This window comes from Vicia villosa, unplaced genomic scaffold, assembly GCF_029867415.1.
Source record: "Vicia villosa cultivar HV-30 ecotype Madison, WI unplaced genomic scaffold, Vvil1.0 ctg.001282F_1_1, whole genome shotgun sequence".
NCBI lineage: Eukaryota > Viridiplantae > Streptophyta > Magnoliopsida > Fabales > Fabaceae > Vicia > Vicia villosa.
Genome location: NW_026705559.1, coordinates 208,492 through 233,255, shown reverse-complemented (window position 1 = coordinate 233,255; position 24,764 = coordinate 208,492). Strand labels below are relative to the sequence as shown.

Below are 24,764 nucleotides of genomic sequence, written 5' to 3'. Positions count from 1 at the left end.
TTATTATTTATAATTGTTTTTTTTTTAATTCAAATTTTTTATTTGTATATTTCTTAATATATTTTAGGGCATCCGTTAGTATGACTTTTTTTTATTGATTTCCAATCTCAAACGTGTGTATATGATTAAATATATATATTGTACTTTGAATAATAAGGATAATAATATTTAGGAAATTAGTTTAGAAGAGAGATCCTAATTAATTGCAAAATTAATAAATCATTTTTTTATATTGATTATCAATGTATAATTGGGAATTATATTTTGAGAAAGGAGTGTAGTAACTCAATTTAGAAGATAAATTTTTTATTTAAAATATAGATCGTAATTAATAGTAGAATAATAACTAACAGTACTTGCTATTAAATAATTAATACTTATTAATAAATATGATATAATTAAATTTGGTTTGATGATGGAAATATTTAAATTTATATCTTATCCTAGAGAAGTTGGTACCTCAGATATTTAAGGGTTTAGGTTTTGAAATATAACATACATCTTTCCTCATAGTAACACAAACATGACAAACATGGATTGGGTTCGCGGTGGTATGCTAGGTAGTGGAAGCTTCGCCACTGTCTATTTAGCCACACACAAAAAACAATCTCTTAACTTTCCGTCTATCACCGCCGTCAAATCCTCCGAAAACTACACCTCACATTTTCTTCAAAAGGAGAAACACATACTAGATTGTTTAGGTTCATCTCCACATATTATCAAGTGTTTTGGTCACGATTTTACTTTTGAAAATGGCGAAGACTGTTATAATATATTTCTTGAATATGCCGCCGGTGGAACACTTTCCGATCAACTCAAGAATCACGGAGGAAAGTTTTCGGAAACTCTCATTCGCCGTTACACAAGGTCTGTTTTAGAAGGACTTAAACACATTCATGAAAACGGTTTTGTTCATTGTGACATAAAGCTAGAAAACATTCTTGTATTCGACAACGGAAATGTTAAGATTTCAGATTTCGGTCTAGCAAAGGAGAAAGGTTTAGAACATGGTGAGAAGAAGTTGGAATTCAGAGGAACTCCTATATTTATGGCGCCGGAGTCGGTTAACGATAGCGTTTATGAATCTCCGGTGGATATTTGGGCTCTTGGTTGCGCCGTCGTGGAAATGATTACCGGTAAACCAGCATGGATTATGAGTAGCAAGGAAAATATGTGGTCGTTGATGATTCGTATTGGGATTGGAAAAGAATTACCGTTGATTCCAGATGAATTATCAGAAGAAGGCAAAGATTTTCTTAAAAAGTGTTTTGTTAAAGATCCTATGAAAAGATGGAGTGCTGAGATGCTATTGAAACACCCTTTTATTTCTGATGATGATGAAACTGTTTTATCTATGAAAGAGTTGTCATTGCCATTAATGTCTCCAAGAACTCACTTTGATTTTATTCAATGGGCCTTTTCTACTGTGAAGACTTTACCGACGGAGAGACTCCAACAATTAGTTACATAGATTGATTAGAATCAGACTGGTGTTTTGTCCGGTCAAATTAGAATTTTGATGAATCACATTGTAATGTTTATATCACATGATGTTAATTAATTCTTTTTGATGAAATGAATGAAAGTTGTTTTAATATATTTGAATTTGTTCTATTTTGTAATATTTTTTTGAGTATCGAAATGAATGAAAGTTTTTGCAATATTCTGAAATGATAAAGTTAAACTATGATACTCGCTAAATGAAAATTTTCTGTTTCTGTTACTACATTGCTAAACAAACAATAAAAAAGTATAGTGTCAAATAAAGCTAAATCAGTATCCATCATGCCAAACACGAATGGGTAACAAATACAAGGATCAAGGTCTTAAACAATTGTAGTTCTAGGCATGATAATTTTTAACTTATTTAAGGTAAATTTAACAATTTCTTAATAATTTTTTTAATGTTATAATGATGTAAATTAAGTTAAGTTACAGATTCATATGTTTGTTGTGGTGATAGAGTGCTTGAAGATTTTTTAATGATTGCATCAAATTCAAATTTTAAGTGTAGTTATTGAGCTTGTTTGAAGGATTCAAAAATATTCTTAAGAATAAGTTATTTGAAAATAAATATATGGAAATTTATTTTTTTTAAAAGGTGTTGAATATATAATTTGACATTTTAACTAAAATTGATAATTATAACTTCAAGAAAATTCCAAAAAAAATAAACTAACTTAAAAACAAATTATATAAATTTTATGAGAATAAACATTTTTGCCTTCTTACATTATAATAAAATCATAAAAGTCATTTTTTTTAAAAGTTATTTCATTTTTATAATAAAGAATATATATTTGAAAAATATACAAACCTAAATCCATATTTTTAGGAACAACCAAAAACAAAGAGAATAAATCAAATTTATTTAAATTTTATTTCCTTTTTAATTGGAATAATTAGGGTGATTTGGATAATGGAGGAGAGATATAATTTTATTTTTAGTTTTTAACAAAGTATTTTCCTATATATTTTTAAATGTGGTAACAAACATACGAAATAATTTCTCAGTTAGGTATTTTCGATAATGTAAACTTTAAACTTAAAACAACAATCCTTTTTTTTTTTTAAGGATCTATTCATTGAAGAAGTAGTTTTAATCAAAGAGGATATTATTGAATTAGATTTAAGTCTTTATTTGGATGATAATAATAATAATAATAATAATAATAATAATAATAATAATAAATAATAATAATACTAAATAATAATAATAATAATAATAATATATAGATGATTTATATTTTTATGGCACGCAAGTTTAAGAAAATGTTAAACTGTAATTTTATTGTTGAAAAAATATATATAGTTAATTAGGGGTGGACAGGCGGTCATATAGGTTTGAATTCGGGCTCAAAAACGCAATCCAGTCCAAACCTCGGGTGCCATACCAAACCCCAATTCCGACCAAAAAAATCAGTTTGATCGGGTTATAGTTTATCGGATTCCCGATTTGTATGCATGATTCAGTTAGATCGGATTACATGACAGTCAAATAATTGCATTATTTGACCATTCAAAAACATTCATATATTAGAAATGATATAGCAGAAAAATTCATAAATTATAATAAACATTCATGCTTCATAATTATATTAAAACTAGACATTCAATTTTGACATTCAGTTTTGTTGAAACTTAAATACTATGTTAATATTTAAATTACAGTCATCCTTCATATAAAAATTAACATGAAAAGCCAATATAATAACACAGCTCATATAAAAATTAACATGAAAAGCCAATATAATAACACAACTAAGGGTGGGAATAGGCCAGACCGACTAACAGGGGCCTACGGTCCAGCCTACATAGGCCTATGTCAGGCCAGGCTTTTTATATAAATATAAAAGGCCTAGGCTTTTTTATAAGCCTATTTAACTAAAAAGGCTAGGCCACAGGCCATATAAAAAACCTTTTACGCCTATGAGACCGACCTATTTAAATAAATATAAATAATTTTATTATTATTATATTGTATTTTGTACTTTAAATTAAATTCTAAAAATAAATCTTAGTTATCTTGAAGAAATTATGAAAATAAGATGAAAATAAATCTTATGAACAATGTCATAAGTGAAGGTTCGAAAAACACAATAAGGGGGGTTGGATTGAGTTTTTGATAAAATAAAAAACTTAAGGCATGTTTGATTATCCTGGTTTGTTTGAACTCAAACTACTCCATTCCACCCGCCAAGGTGATTTTGCCTCTCTCTTACGAGGACTTAATCCATTAAATCAAACTTGATTACAACAACTTTCACAATGACAACTGTCAAAGTCTTCTTGAGATAAACCACAATCCGGTTTCTCAAGGAACAATAAAACAAAACTTAATCTTATGTGTTTACAAAAGAGCTTCTAATAAGTTGTATTACAACTGTGATGTATACACAATATTTAAGAACAATGTACAAAAACAATAAAAGAATGAATAGTAAATTGAGAGTTTTTCGTAATGGTTTGTGCATTAGTGTTCTCTACTTTGACTTCAGTAGTGTCTTAAATATATAATGAAGCTTTTGAACCGTTTGAGAGACACATTTTTCACTTTGGAATGTTGAAATAATATGATTTAAGACCTTTCCAAAGATAGAGATTTTGTCCATAGAATTGATGATCCAGCCGTTAATAGAAGATCTTGAATTTAACACTTTGTAACAGAAAAGAGTATCAAAGCATTGTGCATTGGTGCAAGAAGCATTTCTCTTATCAGAGCTTGATTCAGAACTTCTGCTTCTGAGAAATCACATTCAAAACCTGAGCAATCGATAACTTTACTACTTCGATCTTGGAGAGCTTGTTGTAGTTACTTTCAGAACATGATCTTCTTTAGACGGAGATCAAGTGGCAAATACTTATTGTTCTTGTAGCCTTCCTTCAAAGTTATCAGAACTACTTGTTCTTATAACCTTCCTTCAGAGATTAGATCTTCTTATTCTTGTAGACCTCTCTCTTGATGAAGCCTTCTGATTCTGAGAGACTAATGTTCAGACTTTCTTCTTCTTATAAGCTTCCCTCAATGCAGCCTTCTGCTACGTTTTCTGCTTTAGAACTTCTGAAACACAAATAACAATTAGGGAGCATTATTGTTCTTATTAAAAATATGTGTTTGTTATCATCAAAACTATTTCAAAGATGTAGAACCAAACTTTGTTCTAACAATAAGTTCTTCCATAAGTTCTCTCAAACAAATAGTATCACAAAATTTATGCCACTAGGTAAAATCAAATAAGTCAATGCAAACAAACATTTAATCTCATTGATCTTTTAATTTGTTAGTTTATATAAAGTAGAGTTGAATGACTTATTTACAAATGTTCAAATGAAATAGGCTTTTAAGTAGGCTAATAGGCCAATCAGGCCTTAAAAAAGGCCAGGCTCAGGCCAAAAAGATAAGCCTATGATAGTCAATAGGCCATACTTAGACTTTAAGTAGGCTAAAATGCCAGAAGTTCTTTCTTGATCTGAATAGCTTCCTTTTGTTGTAGGGAAGCTAAATGAATGCTTCATTGCTCCTTAGGACCTCTGGATATTGGAACTCGATTGTACCTACAAAACAAGAAAATAAAAATGGAATTTGATGTCCCATGTGTTTCACCTCCAAATGAATGATTCAAACAACTTCCATATGACATAGTGAAGGTGTTTGAATGAATATTTTGGCTAGTGAGCTTATGGAACAAAGTTTGGAATGATAGGGCCTTTGGTGAAGCTTTAACGGAGGTATGGAAGTGATTCTGAGTTTAAGGTGTTTGGTAAGTGTTTGGAGGTGATCAACAGCTTCCAAATGATGTATGGAAGATGTTAGAAAGGTTGGTTTGCACCCAGAACTTCTCTAACTAAAAATTTCTATGGAAATGCAAATGACAAAAAAAAATGGATTTTGGAATGAAGAGTGACTTTGGGATTTCTTGTGTGTTTGATCAAGGGAGTGATACCCTCTATTTATAGGCATGAATTAGGGTTTGTGGGTGAAGGAATATCAGAATTTGGCCTTCACATGTGATAGTTGTACCCGCATTGGGGACGGTAACAAATATTGTTCCGCAGGAATAATACTCTTATACTATTTCTAACTAACATAATTTGTGTTAGATATCAAATATATGTTACATTATTTTATCAGGATTTACAATGTAAAATATTGTTTATCAATTAAAATGATTATTTTAAGGTAATACTAAGATGCGTTTTAAGGGCATAAGTTAAGAGGTAAATATAATTTTTTTTAAAATTGTATAATGATTTTACTAAAAAAATTATAATTATTATTTATAATTGTTTTTTTTTTAATTCGAATTTTTTATTTGTATATTTCTTAATATATTTTAGGGCATCCGTTAGTATGACTTTTTTTTATTGATTTCCAATCTCAAACGTGTGTATATGATTAAATATATATATTGTACTTTGAATAATAAGGATAATAATATTTAGGAAACTAGTTTAGAAGAGAGATCCTAATTAATTGCAAAATTAATAAATCATTTTTTTATATTGATTATCAATGTATAATTGGGAATTATATTTTGAGAAAGGAGTGTAGTAACTAGTTTAGAAGATAAATTTTTTATTTAAAATATAGATCCTAATTAATAGTAGAATAATAACTAACAGTACTTGTTATTAAATAATTAATACTTATTAATAAATATTATATAATTAAATTTGGTTTGATGATGGAAATATTTAAATTTATATCTTATCCTAGAGAAGTTGGTACCTCAGATATTTAAGGGTTTAGGTTTTGAAATATAACATACATCTTTCCTCATAGTAACACAAACATGACAAACATGGATTGGGTTCGCGGTGGTATGCTAGGTAGTGGAAGCTTCGCCACTGTCTATTTAGCCACACACAAAAAACAATCTCTTAACTTTCCGTCTATCACCGCCGTCAAATCCTCCGAAAACTACACCTCACATTTTCTTCAAAAGGAGAAACACATACTAGATTGTTTAGGTTCATCTCCACATATTATCAAGTGTTTTGGTCACGATTTTACTTTTGAAAATGGCGAAGACTGTTATAATATATTTCTTGAATATGCCGCCGGTGGAACACTTTCCGATCAACTCAAGAATCACGGAGGAAAGTTTTCGGAAACTCTCATTCGCCGTTACACAAGGTCTGTTTTAGAAGGACTTAAACACATTCATGAAAACGGTTTTGTTCATTGTGACATAAAGCTAGAAAACATTCTTGTATTCGACAACGGAAATGTTAAGATTTCAGATTTCGGTCTAGCAAAGGAGAAAGGTTTAGAACATGGTGAGAAGAAGTTGGAATTCAGAGGAACTCCTATATTTATGGCGCCGGAGTCGGTTAACGATAGCGTTTATGAATCTCCGGTGGATATTTGGGCTCTTGGTTGCGCCGTCGTGGAAATGATTACCGGTAAACCAGCATGGATTATGAGTAGCAAGGAAAATATGTGGTCGTTGATGATTCGTATTGGGATTGGAAAAGAATTACCGTTGATTCCAGATGAATTATCAGAAGAAGGCAAAGATTTTCTTAAAAAGTGTTTTGTTAAAGATCCTATGAAAAGATGGAGTGCTGAGATGCTATTGAAACACCCTTTTATTTCTGATGATGATGAAACTGTTTTATCTATGAAAGAGTTGTCATTGCCATTAATGTCTCCAAGAACTCACTTTGATTTTATTCAATGGGCCTTTTCTACTGTGAAGACTTTACCGACGGAGAGACTCCAACAATTAGTTACATAGATTGATTAGAATCAGACTGGTGTTTTGTCCGGTCAAATTAGAATTTTGATGAATCACATTGTAATGTTTATATCACATGATGTTAATTAATTCTTTTTGATGAAATGAATGAAAGTTGTTTTAATATATTTGAATTTGTTCTATTTTGTAATATTTTTTTGAGTATCGAAATGAATGAAAGTTTTTGCAATATTCTGAAATGATAAAGTTAAACTATGATACTCGCTAAATGAAAATTTTCTGTTTCTGTTACTACATTGCTAAACAAACAATAAAAAAGTATAGTGTCAAATAAAGCTAAATCAGTATCCATCATGCCAAACACGAATGGGTAACAAATACAAGGATCAAGGTCTTAAACAATTGTAGTTCTAGGCATGATAATTTTTAACTTATTTAAGGTAAATTTAACAATTTCTTAATAATTTTTTTAATGTTATAATGATGTAAATTAAGTTAAGTTACAGATTCATATGTTTGTTGTGGTGATAGAGTGCTTGAAGATTTTTTAATGATTGCATCAAATTCAAATTTTAAGTGTAGTTATTGAGCTTGTTTGAAGGATTCAAAAATATTCTTAAGAATAAGTTATTTGAAAATAAATATATGGAAATTTATTTTTTTTAAAAGGTGTTGAATATATAATTTGACATTTTAACTAAAATTGATAATTATAACTTCAAGAAAATTCCAAAAAAAATAAACTAACTTAAAAACAAATTATATAAATTTTATGAGAATAAACATTTTTGCCTTCTTACATTATAATAAAATCATAAAAGTCATTTTTTTTAAAAGTTATTTCATTTTTATAATAAAGAATATATATTTGAAAAATACTTGCATGGATACAAACCTAAATCCATATTTTTAGGAACAACCAAAAACAAAGAGGATAAATCAAATTTATTTAAATTTTATTTCCTTTTTAATTGGAATAATTAGGGTGATTTGGATAATGGAGGAGAGATATAATTTTATTTTTAGTTTTTAACAAAGTATTTTCCTATATATTTTTAAATGTGGTAACAAACATACGGAATAATTTCTCAGTTAGGTATTTTCGATAATGTAAACTTTAAACTTAAAACAACAAACCTTTTTTTTTTTTAAGGATCTATTCATTGAAGAAGTAGTTTTAATCAAAGAGGATATTATTGAATTAGATTTAAGTCTTTATTTGGATGATAATAATAATAATAATAATAATAATAATAATAATAATAATAATAATAATAATAATAATAATAAATAATAATAATACTAAATAATAATAATAATAATATATAGATGATTTATATTTTTATGGCACGCAAGTTTAAGAAAATGTTAAACTGTAATTTTATTGTTGAAAAAATATATATAGTTAATTAGGGGTGGACAGGCGGTCATATAGGTTTGAATTCGGGCTCAAAAACGCAATCCAGTCCAAACCTCGGGTGCCATACCAAACCCCAATTCCGACCAAAAAAATCAGTTTGATCGGGTTATAGTTTATCGGATTCCCGATTTGTATGCATGATTCAGTTAGATCGGATTACATGACAGTCAAATAATTGCATTATTTGACCATTCAAAAACATTCATATATTAGAAATGATATAGCAGAAAAATTCATAAATTATAATAAACATTCATGCTTCATAATTATATTAAAACTAGACATTCAATTTTGACATTCAGTTTTGTTGAAACTTAAATACTACGTTAATATTTAAATTACAGTCATCCTTCATATAAAAATTAACATGAAAAGTCAATATAATAACACAGCTAAGGGTGGGAATAGGCCAGACCGACTAACAGGGGCCTACGGTCCAGCCTACATAGGCCTATGTCAGGCCAGGCTTTTTATATAAATATAAAAGGCCTAGGCTTTTTTATAAGCCTATTTAACTAAAAAGGCTAGGCCACAGGCCATATAAAAAACCTTTTACGCCTATGAGACCGACCTATTTAAATAAATATAAATAATTTTATTATTATTATATTGTATTTTGTACTTTAAATTAAATTCTAAAAATAAATCTTAGTTATCTTGAAGAAATTATGAAAATAAGATGAAAATAAATCTTATGAACAATGTCATAAGTGAAGGTTCGAAAAACACAATAAGGGGGGTTGGATTGAGTTTTTGATAAAATAAAAAACTTAAGGCATGTTTGATTATCCTGGTTTGTTTGAACTCAAACTACTCCATTCCACCCGCCAAGGTGATTTTGCCTCTCTCTTACGAGGACTTAATCCATTAAATCAAACTTGATTACAACAACTTTCACAATGACAACTGTCAAAGTCTTCTTGAGATAAACCACAATCCGGTTTCTCAAGGAACAATAAAACAAAACTTAATCTTATGTGTTTACAAAAGAGCTTCTAATAAGTTGTATCACAACTGTGATGTATACACAATATTTAAGAACAATGTACAAAAACAATAAAAGAATGAATAGTAAATTGAGAGTTTTTCGTAATGGTTTGTGCATTAGTGTTCTCTACTTTGACTTCAGTAGTGTCTTAAATATATAGTGAAGCTTTTGAACCGTTTGAGAGACACATTTTTCACTTTTGGAATGTTGAAATAATATGATTTAAGACCTTTCCAAAGATAGAGATTTTGTCCATAGAATTGATGATCCAGCCGTTAATAGAAGATCTTGAATTTAACACTTTGTAACAGAAAAGAGTATCAAAGCATTGTGCATTGGTGCAAGAAGCATTTCTCTTATCAGAGCTTGATTCAGAACTTCTGCTTCTGAGAAATCACATTCAAAACCTGAGCAATCGATAACTTTACTACTTCGATCTTGGAGAGCTTGTTGTAGTTACTTTCAGAACATGATCTTCTTTAGACGGAGATCAAGTGGCAAATACTTATTGTTCTTGTAGACTTCCTTCAAAGTTATCAGAACTACTTGTTCTTATAACCTTCCTTCAGAGATTAGATCTTCTTATTCTTGTAGACCTCTCTCTTGATGAAGCCTTCTGATTTTGAGAGACTAATGTTCAGACTTTCTTCTTCTTATAAGCTTCCCTCAATGCAGCCTTCTGCTACGTTTTCTGCTTTAGAACTTCTGAAACACAAATAACAATTAGGGAGCATTATTGTTCTTATTAAAAATATGTGTTTGTTATCATCAAAACTATTTCAAAGATGTAGAACCAAACTTTGTTCTAACAATAAGTTCTTCCATAAGTTCTCTCAAACAAATAGTATCACAAAATTTATGCCACTAGGTAAAATCAAATAAGTCAATGCAAACAAACATTTAATCTCATTGATCTTTTAATTTGTTAGTTTATATAAAGTAGAGTTGAATGACTTATTTACAAATGTTCAAATGAAATAGGCTTTTAAGTAGGCTAATAGGCCAATCAGGCCTTCAAAAAGGCCAGGCTCAGGCCAAAAAGATAAGCCTACGATAGTCAACAAGCCATACTTAGACTTTTATGTAGGCTAAAATGCCAGAAGTTCTTTCTTGATCTGAATAGCTTCCTTGTGTTGTAGGGAAGCTAAATGAATGCTTCATTGCTCCTTAGGACCTCTGGATATTGGAACTCGATTGTACCTACAAAACAAGAAAATAAAAATGGAATTTGATGTCCCATGTGTTTCACCTCCAAATGAATGATTCAAACAACTTCCATATGACATAGTGAAGGTGTTTGAATGGATATTTTGGCTAGTGAGCTTATGGAACAAAGTTTGGAATGATAGGGCCTTTGGTGAAGCTTTAACGGAGGTATGGAAGTGATTCTGAGTTTAAGGTGTTTGGTAAGTGTTTGGAGGTGATCAACAGCTTCCAAATGATGTATGGAAGATGTTAGAAAGGTTGGTTTGCACCCAGAACTTCTCTAACTAAAAATTTCTATGGAAATGCAAATGACAAAAAAAAATGGATTTTGGAATGAAGAGTGACTTTGGGATTTCTTGTGTGTTTGATCAAGGGAGTGATACCCTCTATTTATAGGCATGAATTAGGGTTTGTGGGTGAAGGAATATCAGAATTTGGCCTTCACATGTGATAGTTGTACCCGCATTGGGGACGGTAACAAATATTGTTCCGCAGGAATAATACTCTTATACTATTTCTAACTAACATAATTAGTGTTAGATATCAAATATATGTTACATTATTTTATCAGGATTTACAATGTAAAATATTGTTTATCAATTAAAATGATTATTTTAAGGTAATACTAAGATGCGTTTTAAGGGCATAAGTTAAGAGGTAAATATAATTTTTTTTAAAATTGTATAATGATTTTACTAAAAAATTATAATTATTATTTATAATTGTTTTTTTTTTTAATTCGAATTTTTTATTTGTATATTTCTTAATATATTTTAGGGCATCCGTTAGTATGACTTTTTTTTATTGATTTCCAATCTCAAACGTGTGTATATGATTAAATATATATATATTGTACTTTGAATAATAAGGATAATAATATTTAGGAAATTAGTTTAGAAGAGAGATCCTAATTAATTGCAAAATTAAAAATATTTTTTTTATATTGATTATCAATGTATAATTGGGAATTATATTTTGAGAAAGGAGTGTAGTAACTCAGTTTAGAAGATAAATTTTTTATTTAAAATATAGATCCTAATTAATAGTAGAATAATAACTAAGAGTACTTGTTATTAATTAATTAATACTTATTAATAAATATTATATAATTAAATTTGGTTTGATGATGGAAATATTTAAATTTATATCTTATCCTAGAGAAGTTGGTACCTCAGATATTTAAGGGTTTAGGTTTTGAAATATAACATACATCTTTCCTCATAGTAACACAAACATGACAAACATGGATTGGGTTCGCGGTGGTATGCTAGGTAGTGGAAGCTTCGCCACTGTCTATTTAGCCACACACACAAAACAATCTCTTAACTTTCCGTCTAGCACCGCCGTCAAATCCTCTGAAAACTACACCTCACATTTTCTTCAAAAGGAGACACACATACTAGATTGTTTAGGTTCATCTCCACATATTATCAAGTGTTTTGGTCACGATTTTACTTTTGAAAATGGCGAAGACTGTTATAATATATTTCTTGAATATGCCGCCGGTGTAACACTTTCCGATCAACTCAAGAATCACGGAGGAAAGTTTTCGGGAACTCTCATTCGCCGTTACACAAGGTCTGTTTTAGAAGGACTTAAACACATTCATGAAAACGGTTTTGTTCATTGTGACATAAAGCTAGAAAACATTCTTGTATTCGACAACGGAAATGTTAAGATTTCAGATTTCGGTCTAGCAAAGGAGAAAGGTTTAGAACATGGTGAGAAGAAGTTGGAATTCAGAGGAACTCCTATATTTATGGCGCCAGGGTCAGTTAACGATAGCGTTTATGAATCTCCGGTGGATATTTGGGCTCTTGGTTGCGCCGTCGTTGAAATGATTACCGGTAAACCAGCATGGATTATGAGTAGCAAGGAAAATATGTGGCCGTTGATGATTCGTATTGGGATTGGAAAAGAATTACCGTTGATTCCAGATGAATTATCAGAAGAAGGCAAAGATTTTCTTAAAAAGTGTTTTGTTAAAGATCCTATGAAAAGATGGAGTGCTGAGATGCTATTGAAACACCCTTTTATTTCTGATGATGATGAAACAGTTTTATCTATGAAAGAGTTGTCATTGCCATTAATGTCTCCAAGAACTCACTTTGATTTTTGTTAAAATTAATGTGTTGTAACCACCACTATGAGTAAGCATTATGAAAGAAGTGCAAAAGAGTTGTAACCATCATAATATAATTACTGTCTTTATTTAGAGTTATGTTAGAATTGTATCATTAAGATTGAGAGAACCAAAGAGCCCTCATCTTAATTATCATCTTATTGTCTTCTATGTCAGTTTTGATTCAAGCCTATATAAAGGCTTTGTAATGTTAAGAAAGACATATCAGTTGGTGATGAATTCAGTAAAATAGCATATTCAAAGCATATCTTCCACCAGTGGAAGTATAGTGCAAAAAGTGTCAAAAACCAGTTTTCCTCTGCAGAATTCTGTAACACTATAATTTATAACATACCACCTCTAGAATACCACCAACAGAGTGGTATCAGAGCTGCAGATCCTTGCAGCCCCAACAAAAACAACAAAAGTTATGGCTTTTACAAACAACCCTTCCGCAACTTACAGCAATGTCAAAGTTCCTCTATTTGAAGGAGAGAACTATGATTTTTGGGCAGTTAAAATGGAGACTCTATTCACATCTTTGGATGTTCTAGAGTACGTCAAAACCGGATATGAAGAACCGGCACCAACGGAGGCTGAAAAATCAAAAGAAAAAGCTGAAGAATCAAGCCAACGGCTTGAAGAGTTGAAGAAGAAGAAGATCACAGATGCTGGAGTTCTCGGAATGATTCAAAGAGGAGTCTCTCTATCCATTTTCCCAAGGATTATGAGAGCTAAAAATTCGAAAGAAGCCTGGAGTATCCTACAACAAGAGTTCGAAGGAGACTCAAAGGTGCGAACGGTGAAGCTTCAATCTCTCAAGAGAGATTATGAAAATGAAAGAATGAAGGAGAACGAGAGCCTGAATGAGTACTTCAACAGAATCTCGGAGTTGGTGAATCAGATGAAGTCACATGGTGATATGATAGATGATCGCAGAATTGTTGACAAAATTCTGATTAGTTTGACAGCAAGATTTGACCCAATGGTGGGTGTGATAGAAGAAACCAAGGATCTATCAACCTTGACTGTTCAAGGGTTGATGGGGTCTTTGAGATCCTACGAGCAAAGGATGTTACGACATTCTGAAAAATCAATTGAGAGTGCCTTTCAATCTAAACTCAACATTCAGTCCAACAATGGTGAAAATAAGCCCCAAATACAAACTAGAGGTGAGTCTTCTAGAGGTGGTACATTTGGAAGAGGCAGAGGCAGAGGTCGAAACCAACGTGGCAGATCTGGAAGAGGCACAAATGGCGGAAGATGGAATGAAGCATCTAACAAATGGTGCAGAATTTGTAACAGCGACACTCATGACGAGAAGGAGTGTTGGAACAAAGGCAAACCGCAATGTCACAATTGCAAGAGATTCGGGCACCTTCAAAAGGATTGTCGTCTTGCAAATCAGCAACATGCTTCGTACGCAGAAGGAGAATCTGATGAAGGAAATTTGTTTTTTGCTTGTCAAAAAGCATTGCATGAAGAAGGTAAAAATGTTTGGTATTTGGACAGCGGTTGTAGCAACCATATGACCGGACAGAAGAAAGTCTGTTGCTCCACTGTGACAATAAATCAGCAATAGCCATGGCGAAGAATCTTGTTTTCCACAGTCGAACAAGACATATTAATATAAAGCACCACTTCATTCGAAGTGTGATCGAAGATGGTGATGTGCAGTTAGTGTTCTGCAATAAAGAAGAGCAGCTTGCAGACATTTTTACTAAAGCACTACCAAGAGGAAGATTTCAGCAACTTAGAGAAGCAGTGGGAGTTAAAGAGCAACACATTAAGGGGGAGTGTTAAAATTAATGTGTTGTAACCACCACTATGAGTAAGCATTATGAAAGAAGTGCAAAAGAGTTGTAACCATCATAATATAATTACTGTCTTTATTTAGAGTTATGTTAGAATTGTATCATTAAGATTGAGAGAACCAAAGAGTCCTCATCTTAATTATCATCTTATTGTCTTCTATGTCAGTTTTGATTCAAGCCTATATAAAGGCTTTGTCATGTTAAGAAAGACATATCAGTTGGTGGTGAATTCAGTAAAATAGCATATTCAAAGCATATCTTCCACCAGTGGAAGTATAGTGCAAAAAGTGTCAAAAACCAGTTTTCCTCTGCAGAATTCTGTAACACTATAATTTATAACATACCACCTCTAGAATACCACCAACAATTTTATTCAATGGGCCTTTTCTACTGTGAAGACTTTACCGACGGAGAGACTCCAACAATTAGTTACATAGATTGATTAGAATCAGACTGGTGTTTTGTCCGGTCAAATTAGAATTTTGATGAATCACATTGTAATGTTTATATCACATGATGTTAATTAATTCTTTTTGGTGAAATGAATGAAAGTTGTTTTAATATATTTGAATTTGTTCTATTTTGTAATATTTTTTTAGTATCGAAATGAATGAAAGTTTTTGCAATATTCTGATATGATAAAGTTAAACTATGATACTCGCTAAATGAAAATTTTCTGTTTCTGTTACTACATTGCTAAACCAACAATAAAAAAGTATAGTGTCAAATAAAGCTAAATCAGTATCCATCATGCCAAACACGAATGGGTAACAAATACAAGGATCAAGGTCTTAAACAATTGTAGTTCTAGGCATGATAATTTTTACTTATTTAAGGTAAATTTAACAATTTCTTAATAATTTTTTTAATGTTATAATGATGTAAATTAAGTTAAGTTACAGATTCATATGTTTGTTGTGGTGATAGAGTGCTTGAAGATTTTTTAATGATTGCATCAAATTCAAATTTTAAGTGTAGTTATTGAGCTTGTTTGAAGGATTCAAAAATATTCTTAAGAATAAGTTATTTGAAAATAAATATATGGAAATTTATTTTTTTAAAAAGGTGTTGAATATATAATTTGACATTTTAACTAAAATTGATAATTATAACTTCAAGAAAATTCCAAAAAAAAAAAAAACTAACTTTAAAAAAAATTATATAAATTTTATGAGAATAAACATTTTTGCCTTCTTACATTATAATAAAATCATAAAAGTCATTTTTTTTAAAGTTATTTCATTTTTATAATAAAGAATATATATTTGAAAAATACTTGCATGGATATAAACCTAAATCCATATTTTTAGGAACAACCAATAACAAAGAGGATAAATCAAATTTACTTAAATTTTATTTCCTATTTAATTGGAATAATTAGGGTGATTAGGATAATGGAGGAGAGAAATAATTTTATTTTTAGTTTTTAACAAAGTATTTTCCTATATATTTTTAAATGTGGTAACAAACATACGGAATAATTTCTCAGTTAGGTATTTTCGATAATGTAAACTTTAAACTTTAAACAACAATCTTTTTTTTTTTTAAGGATCTATTCATTGAAGAAGTAGTTTTAATCAAAGAGGATATTATTGAATTAGATTTAAGTCTTTATTTGGATGATAATAATAATAATAATAATAATAATAATAATAATAATAATAATAATAATAATAATAATAATAATAATAATAATAATAATAATAATAATACTAAATAATAATAATAATATATAGATGATTTATATTTTTATGACACGCAAGTTTAAGAAAATGTTAAACTGTAATTTTATTGTTGAAAAAATATATATAGTTAATTAGGGGTGGACAGGCGGTCATATAGGTTTGAATTCGGGCTCAAAAACGCAATCCAGTCCAAACCTCGGGTGCCATACCAAACCCCAATTCAGACCAAAAAAATCAGTTTGATCGGGTTATAGTTTATCGGATTCCCGATTTGTATGCATGATTCAGTTAGATCCGATTACATGACAGTCAAATAATTGCATTATTTGACCATTCAAAAACATTCATATATTAGAAATGATATAGCAGAAAAATTCATAAATTATAATAAACATTCATGCTTCATAATTATATTAAAACTAGACATTCAATTTTGACATTCAGTTTTGTTGAAACTTAAATACTGTGTTAATATTTAAATTACAGTCATCCTTCATATAAAAATTAACATGAAAAGCCAATATAATAACCCAGCTAAGGGTGGGAATAGGCCAGACCGACTAACAGGGGCCTACGGTCCAGCCTACATAGGCCTATGTCAGGCCAGGCTTTTTATATAAATAGAAAAGGCCTAGGCTTTTTTATAAGCCTATTTAACTAAAAAGGCTAGGCCACAGGCCATATAAAAAACCTTTTACGCCTATGAGACCGACCTATTTAAATAAATATAAATAATTTTATTATTATTATATAGTATTTTGTACTTTAAATTAAATTCTAAAAATAAATCTTAGTTATCTTGAAGAAATTATGAAAATAAGATGAAAATAAATCTTATGAACAATGTCATAAGTGAATGTTCGAAAAACACAATAAGGGGGGTTGGATTGAGTTTTTGATAAAATAAAAAACTTAAGGCATGTTTGATTATCCTGGTTTGTTTGAACTCAAACTACTCAATTCCACCCGCCAAGGTGATTTTGCCTCTCTCTTACGAGGACTTAATCCATTAAATCAAACTTGATTACAACAACTTTCACAATGAAAACTGTCAAAGTCTTCTTGAGATAAACCACAATCCGGTTTCTCAAGGAACAATAAAACAAAACTTAATCTTATGTGTTTACAAAAGAACTTCTAATAAGTTGTATCACAACTGTGATGTATACACAATATTTAAGAACAGTGTACAAAAACAATAAAAGAATGAATAGTAAATTGAGAGTTTTTCGTAATGGTTTGTGCATTAGTGTTCTCTACTTTGACTTCAGTAGTGTCTTAAATATATAGTGAAGCTTTTGAACCGTTTGAGAGACACATTTTTCACTTTTGGAATGTTGAAATAATATGATTTAAGACCTTTCCAAAGATAGATATTTTGTCCATAGAATTGATGATCCAGCCGTTAATAGAAGATCTTGAATTTAACACTTTGTAACAGAAAAGAGTATCAAAGCATTGTGCATTGGTGCAAGAAGCATTTCTCTTATCAGAGCTTGATTCAGAACTTCTGCTTCTGAGAAATCACATTCAAAACCTGAGTAATCGATAACTTTACTACTTCGATCTTGGAGAGCTTGTTGTAGTTACTTTCAGAACATGATCTTCTTTAGACGGAGATCAAGTGGCAAATACTTATTGTTCTTGTAGACTTCCTTCAAAGTTATCAGAACTACTTGTTCTTATAACCTTCCTTTAGAGATTAGATCTTCTTATTCTTGTAAACCTCTCTCTTGATGAAGCCTTCTGATTTTGAGAGACTAATGTTCAGACTTTCTTCTTCTTATAAGCTTCCCTCAATGCAGCCTTCTGCTACGTTTTCTGCTTTAGAACTTCTGAAACACAAATAACAATTAGGGAGCATATATGTTCTTATTAAAAATATGTGTTTGTAATCATCAAAACTATTTCAAAGATGTAGAACCAAACTTTGTTCTAACAATAAGTTCTTCCATAAGTTCTCTCAAAGAAATAGTATCGCAAAATTTATGCCACTAGGTAAAATCAAATAAGTCAATGCAAACAAAAATTTAATCTCATTGATCTTTTAATTTGTTAGTTTATATAAAGTAGAGTTGAATGACTTATTTACAAATGTTCAAATGAAATAGGCTTTTAAGTAGGCTAATAGGCCAATCAGGCCTTCAAAAAGGCCAGGCTCAGGCCCAAAAGATAAGCCTACGATAGGCAATAGGCCAGACTTAGACTTTTAAGTAGGCTAAAAGGCCAGAAGTTATTTCTTGATCTGAATAGCTTCCTTGTGTTGTAGGGAAGCTAAATGAATGCTTCATTGCTCCTTAGGACCTCTGAAAATTGGAACTCGATTGTACATACAAAACAAGAAAATAAAAATGGAATTTGATGTCCCATGTGTTTCACCTCCAAATGAATGATTCAAACAACTTCCATATGACATAGTGAAGGTGTTTGAATGGATATTTTGGCTAGTGAGCTTATGGAACAAAGTTTGGAATGATAAGGCCTTTGGTGAAGCTTTAACGGAGGTATGGAAGTGATTCTGAGTTTGAGGTGTTTGGTAAGTGTTTGGAGGTGATCAACAGCTTCCAAATGATGTATGGAAGATGTTAGAAAGGTTGGTTTGCACCCAGAACTTCTCTAACTAAAAATTTCTATGGAAATGCAAATGACAAAAAAAATGGATTTTGGAATGAAGAGTGACTTTGGGATTTCTTGTGTGTTTGATCAACGGAGTGATACCCTCTATTTATAGGCATGAATTAGGGTTTGTGGGTGAAGGAATATCAGAATTTGGCCTTCACATGTGATAGTTGTACCCGCATTGGGGACGGTAACAAATATTGTTCTGCAGGAATAATACTCTTATACTATTTCTAACTAACATAATTAGTGTTAGATATCAAATATATGTTACATTATTTTATCAGGATTTACAATGTAAAATATTGTTTATCAATTAAAATGATTATTTTAAGGTAATACTAAGATGCGTTTTAAGGGCATAAGTTAAGAGGTAAATATAATTTTTTTAAAAATTGTATAATGATTTTACTAAAAAATTATAATTATTATTTTTAATTGTTTTTTTTTTAATTCGAATTTTTTATTTGTATATTTCTTAATATATTTTAGGGCATCCGTTAGTATGACTTTTTTTTATTGATTTCCATTCTCAAACGTGTGTATATGGTTAAATATATATATTGTACTTTGAATAATAAGGATAATAATATTTAGGAAATTAGTTTAGAAGAGAGATCCTAATTAATTGCAAAATTAATAAATCATTTTTTTATATTGATTATCAATGTATAATTGGGAATTATATTTTGAGAAAGGAGTGTAGTAACTCAGTTTAGAAGATAAATTTTTTATTTAAAATATAGATCCTAATTAATAGTAGAATAATAACTAAGAGTACTTGTTATTAAATAATTAATACTTATTAATAAATATTATATAATTAAATTTGGTTTGATGATGGAAATATTTAAATTTATATCTTATCCTAGAGAAGTTGGTACCTCAGATATTTAAGGGTTTAGGTTTTGAAATATAACATACATCTTTCCTCATAGTAATACAAATATGACAAACATGGATTGGGTTCGCGGTGGTATGCTAGGTAGTGGAAACTTCGCCACTGTCTATTTAGCCACACACACAAAACAATCTCTTAACTTTCCGTCTATCACCGCCGTCAAATCCTCCGAAAACTACACCTCACATTTTCTTCAAAAGGAGAAACACATACTAGATTGTTTAGGTTCATCTCCACATATTATCAAGTGTTTTGGTCACGATTTTACTTTTGAAAATGGCGAAGACTGTTATAATATATTTCTTGAATATGCCGCCGGTGGAACACTTTCCGATCAACTCAAGAATCACGGAGGAAAGTTTTCGGAAACTCTCATTCGCCGTTACACAAGGTCTGTTTTAGAAGGACTTAAACACATTCATGAAAACGGTTTTGTTCATTGTGACATAAAGCTAGAAAACATTCTTGTATTCGACAACGGAAATGTTAAGATTTCAGATTTCGGTCTAGCAAAGGAGAAAGGTTTAGAACATGGTGAGAAGAAGTTGGAATTCAGAGGAACTCCTATATTTATGGCGCCGGAGTCGGTTAACGATAGCGTTTATGAATCTCCGGTGGATATTTGGGCTCTTGGTTGCGCCGTCGTGGAAATGATTACCGGTAAACCAGCATGGATTATGAGTAGCAAGGAAAATATGTGGTCGTTGATGATTCGTATTGGGATTGGAAAAGAATTACCGTTGATTCCAGATGAATTATCAGAAGAAGGCAAAGATTTTCTTAAAAAGTGTTTTGTTAAAGATCCTATGAAAAGATGGAGTGCTGAGATGCTATTGAAACACCCTTTTATTTCTGATGATGATGAAACTGTTTTATCTATGAAAGAGTTGTCATTGCCATTAATGTCTCCAAGAACTCACTTTGATTTTATTCAATGGGCCTTTTCTACTGTGAAGACTTTACCGACGGAGAGACTCCAACAATTAGTTACATAGATTGATTAGAATCAGAATTTTGATGAATCACATTGTAATGTATCACATGATGTTAATTAATTCTTTTTGATGAAATGAATGAAAGTTGTTTTAATATGTATGAATTTGTTCTATTTTGTAATCTGTTTTGAGCATTGAAATGAATGAAAGTTTTTGCAATATTCTCTGTTACTCTGAAATGATAAAGGTAAACAATAATACTGCTAAATCAAAATTTTCTGTTTCTGTTACTACATTGCTAAACCAACTATAAAAAAGTATAGTGTCAAATAAAGCTAAAATAGGTATTCATCATGCAAAACACGTATGGGTAACAAATGCAAGGATCTTGGTCTTAAACAATTTGTAGTTCTAGGGATGATAATTTTAAGGTAAATTTAACAATTTTTTAATAATGTGGTGATAGAGTGCATGAAGATTTTTTAATGTAAATTAAGTTAAATTACAGATTCATATTTTTTTTTTTTGTGGTGATAGAACGCATGAAGATTTTTTAATGATTGTATCAAATTCAAAATTTAAATTTAGTTATTGAGCCTATTTTAAGAAATATATGGAAATTTAAATTTTTTTATTTTTTTAAAAAAAGTGCTGAATATATAATTTTATATTTTAACTAAAATTGATAATTATAACTTTAAAAAAATTTCCAAAAAAAAATTATAACTTTAAAAATATTATATAAATTTTATGAGAATAAACAATTTTGCCTTCTTACATCATAAATAATAAAATCATAAAAGTCGAGAAAGTTTTTTAAAGTTATTTCATTGAGATTTTTTATATTGAAAAAAATATTTCTTAAAATCTTGTAACTAATCTTATAACATAATAATTAGTGGTAGAGGTGATTTTATTTTAAAGGAGAAGTTTCGTATTTTCAAGGATAGGCTCAAGTGGTGGAATAGAGTGGTTTTCGGTAAATATGATTTGGAAGTGGAGGAAGGGGTTAGAGAGTTGAATGAGGCGGACGATTGTGATGAAGTTAGCGAGGAGGTTCAAGCGATAAAAAAGAAGGCTAGTAGTAGATTGTGGTTGAATCTTAAAATCAAGGAGAATATGCTTATCCAAAAATCTAGACTAAAGTGGCTTAACGATGGAGATTCCAATAGTAAATTCTTCCATAGGGTCATGAAAGAAAGAAGGAGGAGGAATCATATTAGTTCTTTATCTTCTAGAAGTGGAGTGGTTGTCAAGGTGGATGAGGTTAAGGAAGAAGTTTGGCGTCATTTTAATGATAAATTCAAGGAGGATTGTGGTGTTAGGCCGGTTTTAGAGAATTCATCGTTCAAAGTTTTAAGTATGGATGATAGTTCTTCTCTTGAGCTTCCTTTCTCCGAGGAGGAAATTAAGGAGGCGGTGTGGAATTGTGAAGGTTCTAAAAGCCCGGGTCCGGACGGTTTCACTCTTCTTTTTGTGAAGAATTGTTGGTCTTTTTTAAAGAATGATTTTGTTGCTTGTTTCAAGGAGCTTCATACGGGAGGAGCCTTTTCTAAATCTATCACCTCTTCGTTTTTATCCTTGATCCCTAAATCTTCGAATCCTTTGGGGATGGATGATTATCGGCCTATTTGTTTGGTGGGGTGCATTTACAAGGTTATATCGAAAGTCTTGGCCGGTAGAATTAAAAGAGTGTTGCATTCTATTATATCTCCTTGCCAAAGTGCTTTTGTTCCGGGTCGTCAATTGTTAGATGGGGTCCTTGTGGCAAATGAGTTGGTGGATTTCTCCACAAAGGAAGGGAGGGATTGTCTTCTTTTTAAAGTGGACTTTGAAAAGGCGTATGATAAGGTGAGTTGGAACTTCCTTAAATTTATGTTGGAAAGAATGGGTTTTGGGGAGGTTTGGATGAAATGGATGGATGTTTTAATTTTTTCTAGCAAAATGTCGGTCCTTGTTAATGGTAGTCCCACTAAGGAGTTCGTGGTGGAACGGGGTCTCCGACAAGGTGATCCCTTATCCCCTTTTCTCTTTGCATTGTTACGGAAGGGCTTAAAATGATGGTTAGCAAGGCGGTGGAAAATGGGGATTTTGTTGGTTGCAATGTCAAAGGTAAATGTTTTGTAGATGTTCTCCAATTTGCGGACGACACCCTCTTGGTAGGTGATGGTAGTTGGAAGCACTTATGGGCCATTAAAGCGGTGTTGCATGGTTTTGAGATGGTGTCGGGTCTTGGAATTAACTACAACAAGAGTAAGCTTATTGGTATAAACATTAATGATAGATTCTTGGATGTGGCTACTTCCTTTCTTTCTTGTAAAAGGGAGGAAAAGGAATTCTCTTTTCTTGGAGTGAGGATCGGCTCTAATCCTAAAAGGATTATTTTTTGGAACCCTTTGGTGGAAAATATTAGGAGGCGTTTGAATATGTGGAAAGGGAGGTGTCTTAGCTTTGGGGGAAGATTGACTCTCTTGAAATCGGTTTTAGGTAGTCTACCTATTTTTACTCTCTCCTTTTACATGGCTCCAAAGAAGGTGATTAGGGAGATTAATAGGATCCAAAGTAATTTCCTTTGGGGGGGAGCGGAGGAGAGGAAAAGCATTCATTGGGTGAGATGGGAAGATGTTTGTAACCCGATAGATAAAGGTGGGTTAGGCATAAAGAGTTTAGAGGACTTTAATTTGGCTCTCCTTAGTAAATGGAAATGGAGAATTTTGGAGGAGTCAAATTCTATTTGGTATAGGATGCTTAAAGCTCGCTATGGGGACTTAAAGCTTGCGATGTTTAACGGAGGTGGTAAGCATGCAAAGTATAGTTCGAAATCGGTTTGGTGGTCGGATATTCTATCCTTAGAGAAAAGGATGCCCGCGGATTTTTTTGCTAATAATGTTTCCTTTCACATTGTGGATGGTTTCTCTTCTTCCTTTTGGCACTCTCGTTGGTTAGAGGAAGGAATTTTAAAGCACCTTTTTCCGTCTCTTTTTGCTATTTCTCTTTTACAGGATGTTTCCGTCGCTTGCATGGGAGCTTGGGAAGGTGAGGTATGGAAGTGGAATGATTTGGGTATTCCGTTAGTTCCGGAGGGCTTGGAAGATAATATGTCCGCTTTGAGGGTTTCTTTGGACCTCCGCCGGCTAGGAGCGGTTCCTCCTTCGGATAGTGGTTCGAGAGACCGAGCTTTATGGCGTCCGTTGGGCCACGATTCTTTTTCCGTCTCTTCGTGCTATGAGGTCCTTCGTGAGGGATTTTTGGCTTTTGGACCTCCTAATCGGTTTGATTTTGTGCTTTCTCTTCTTTGGAAAGGAGATATTCCTTTAAAAGTGAAAGCTTTTGGTTGGAGATGCTTTAAGCATAGGATTGCAACTAAGGATTCGCTTTCGTCTCGAGGTATTTTTTCTCCTTCCACCAATCTTTGTTGTGTTGTTTGCGAGGATTTGTTAGAATCTCCCCTTCATCTTTTCTTGGATTGCCGTAAGGTGGATGAGGATTGGAAGGATATGGCTCGTTGGATTGGTTTATCTAACTATAAGGGGTTGGAGTTAAAGGAGAGTTTTTGGAAGTGGCATTCTTTTTGCAAACTTAAAAAAGTGAATAAAAGAAAGAGGGGGAGTATTTGGATGGCTATTATGTGGAGTATTTGGCTTGTTAGAAATGCCATTATTTTCAAGAACTCGGTGTGGAATACCCGTGATGTAGTGTGGAGTTGTAAAGCGCTTTTATGGAGGTGGTCTTTTATTGGGAATATTCCCCATACCAATTGTAACTTTTATGAGTTTGACAAAAACCCTTTGTATTACTTAAGTTAGGTCTCAATTGGTGGTGAATTTTCCCCTTCGCGGCTTTGTCCGTTGCTTTTGTATCCTTGTTCGGTG

At 31.4% G+C, this 24,764-nt stretch overlaps 5 protein-coding genes across 5 annotated transcripts; all 5 read left to right on the top strand.

The window, feature by feature from the left end:
* Nucleotides 1-532: 532 nt before the first annotated feature.
* On the top strand, nt 533-3,458 carry LOC131634336 (mitogen-activated protein kinase kinase kinase 20-like). The gene is made up of 2 exons (XM_058904990.1): nt 533-1,407; nt 3,452-3,458. Exons 1-2 carry the CDS (start codon nt 533-535, stop codon nt 3,456-3,458), a joined length of 882 nt encoding a protein of 293 aa, XP_058760973.1.
* Nucleotides 3,459-6,302: 2,844 nt separating this feature from the next.
* Nucleotides 6,303-9,211, top strand: LOC131634337 (mitogen-activated protein kinase kinase kinase 20-like). The gene is made up of 2 exons (XM_058904991.1): nt 6,303-7,177; nt 9,205-9,211. Exons 1-2 carry the CDS (start codon nt 6,303-6,305, stop codon nt 9,209-9,211), a joined length of 882 nt encoding a protein of 293 aa, XP_058760974.1.
* A 2,848-nt stretch (nt 9,212-12,059) lies between these two features.
* Nucleotides 12,060-12,938, top strand: LOC131634345 (mitogen-activated protein kinase kinase kinase 20-like). The gene has a single exon (XM_058904999.1). The coding sequence runs from the start codon at nt 12,060-12,062 to the stop codon at nt 12,936-12,938; it is 879 nt and encodes a 292-aa protein (XP_058760982.1).
* Nucleotides 12,939-13,782: 844 nt separating this feature from the next.
* Nucleotides 13,783-14,520, top strand: LOC131634344 (uncharacterized). Its single transcript, XM_058904997.1, has one exon. It carries the CDS (start codon nt 13,783-13,785, stop codon nt 14,518-14,520), a length of 738 nt encoding a protein of 245 aa, XP_058760980.1.
* A 5,493-nt stretch (nt 14,521-20,013) lies between these two features.
* On the top strand, nt 20,014-20,952 carry LOC131634343 (mitogen-activated protein kinase kinase kinase 20-like). The gene has a single exon (XM_058904996.1). The coding sequence runs from the start codon at nt 20,014-20,016 to the stop codon at nt 20,950-20,952; it is 939 nt and encodes a 312-aa protein (XP_058760979.1).
* The last annotated feature ends 3,812 nt before the right edge of the window (nt 20,953-24,764 follow it).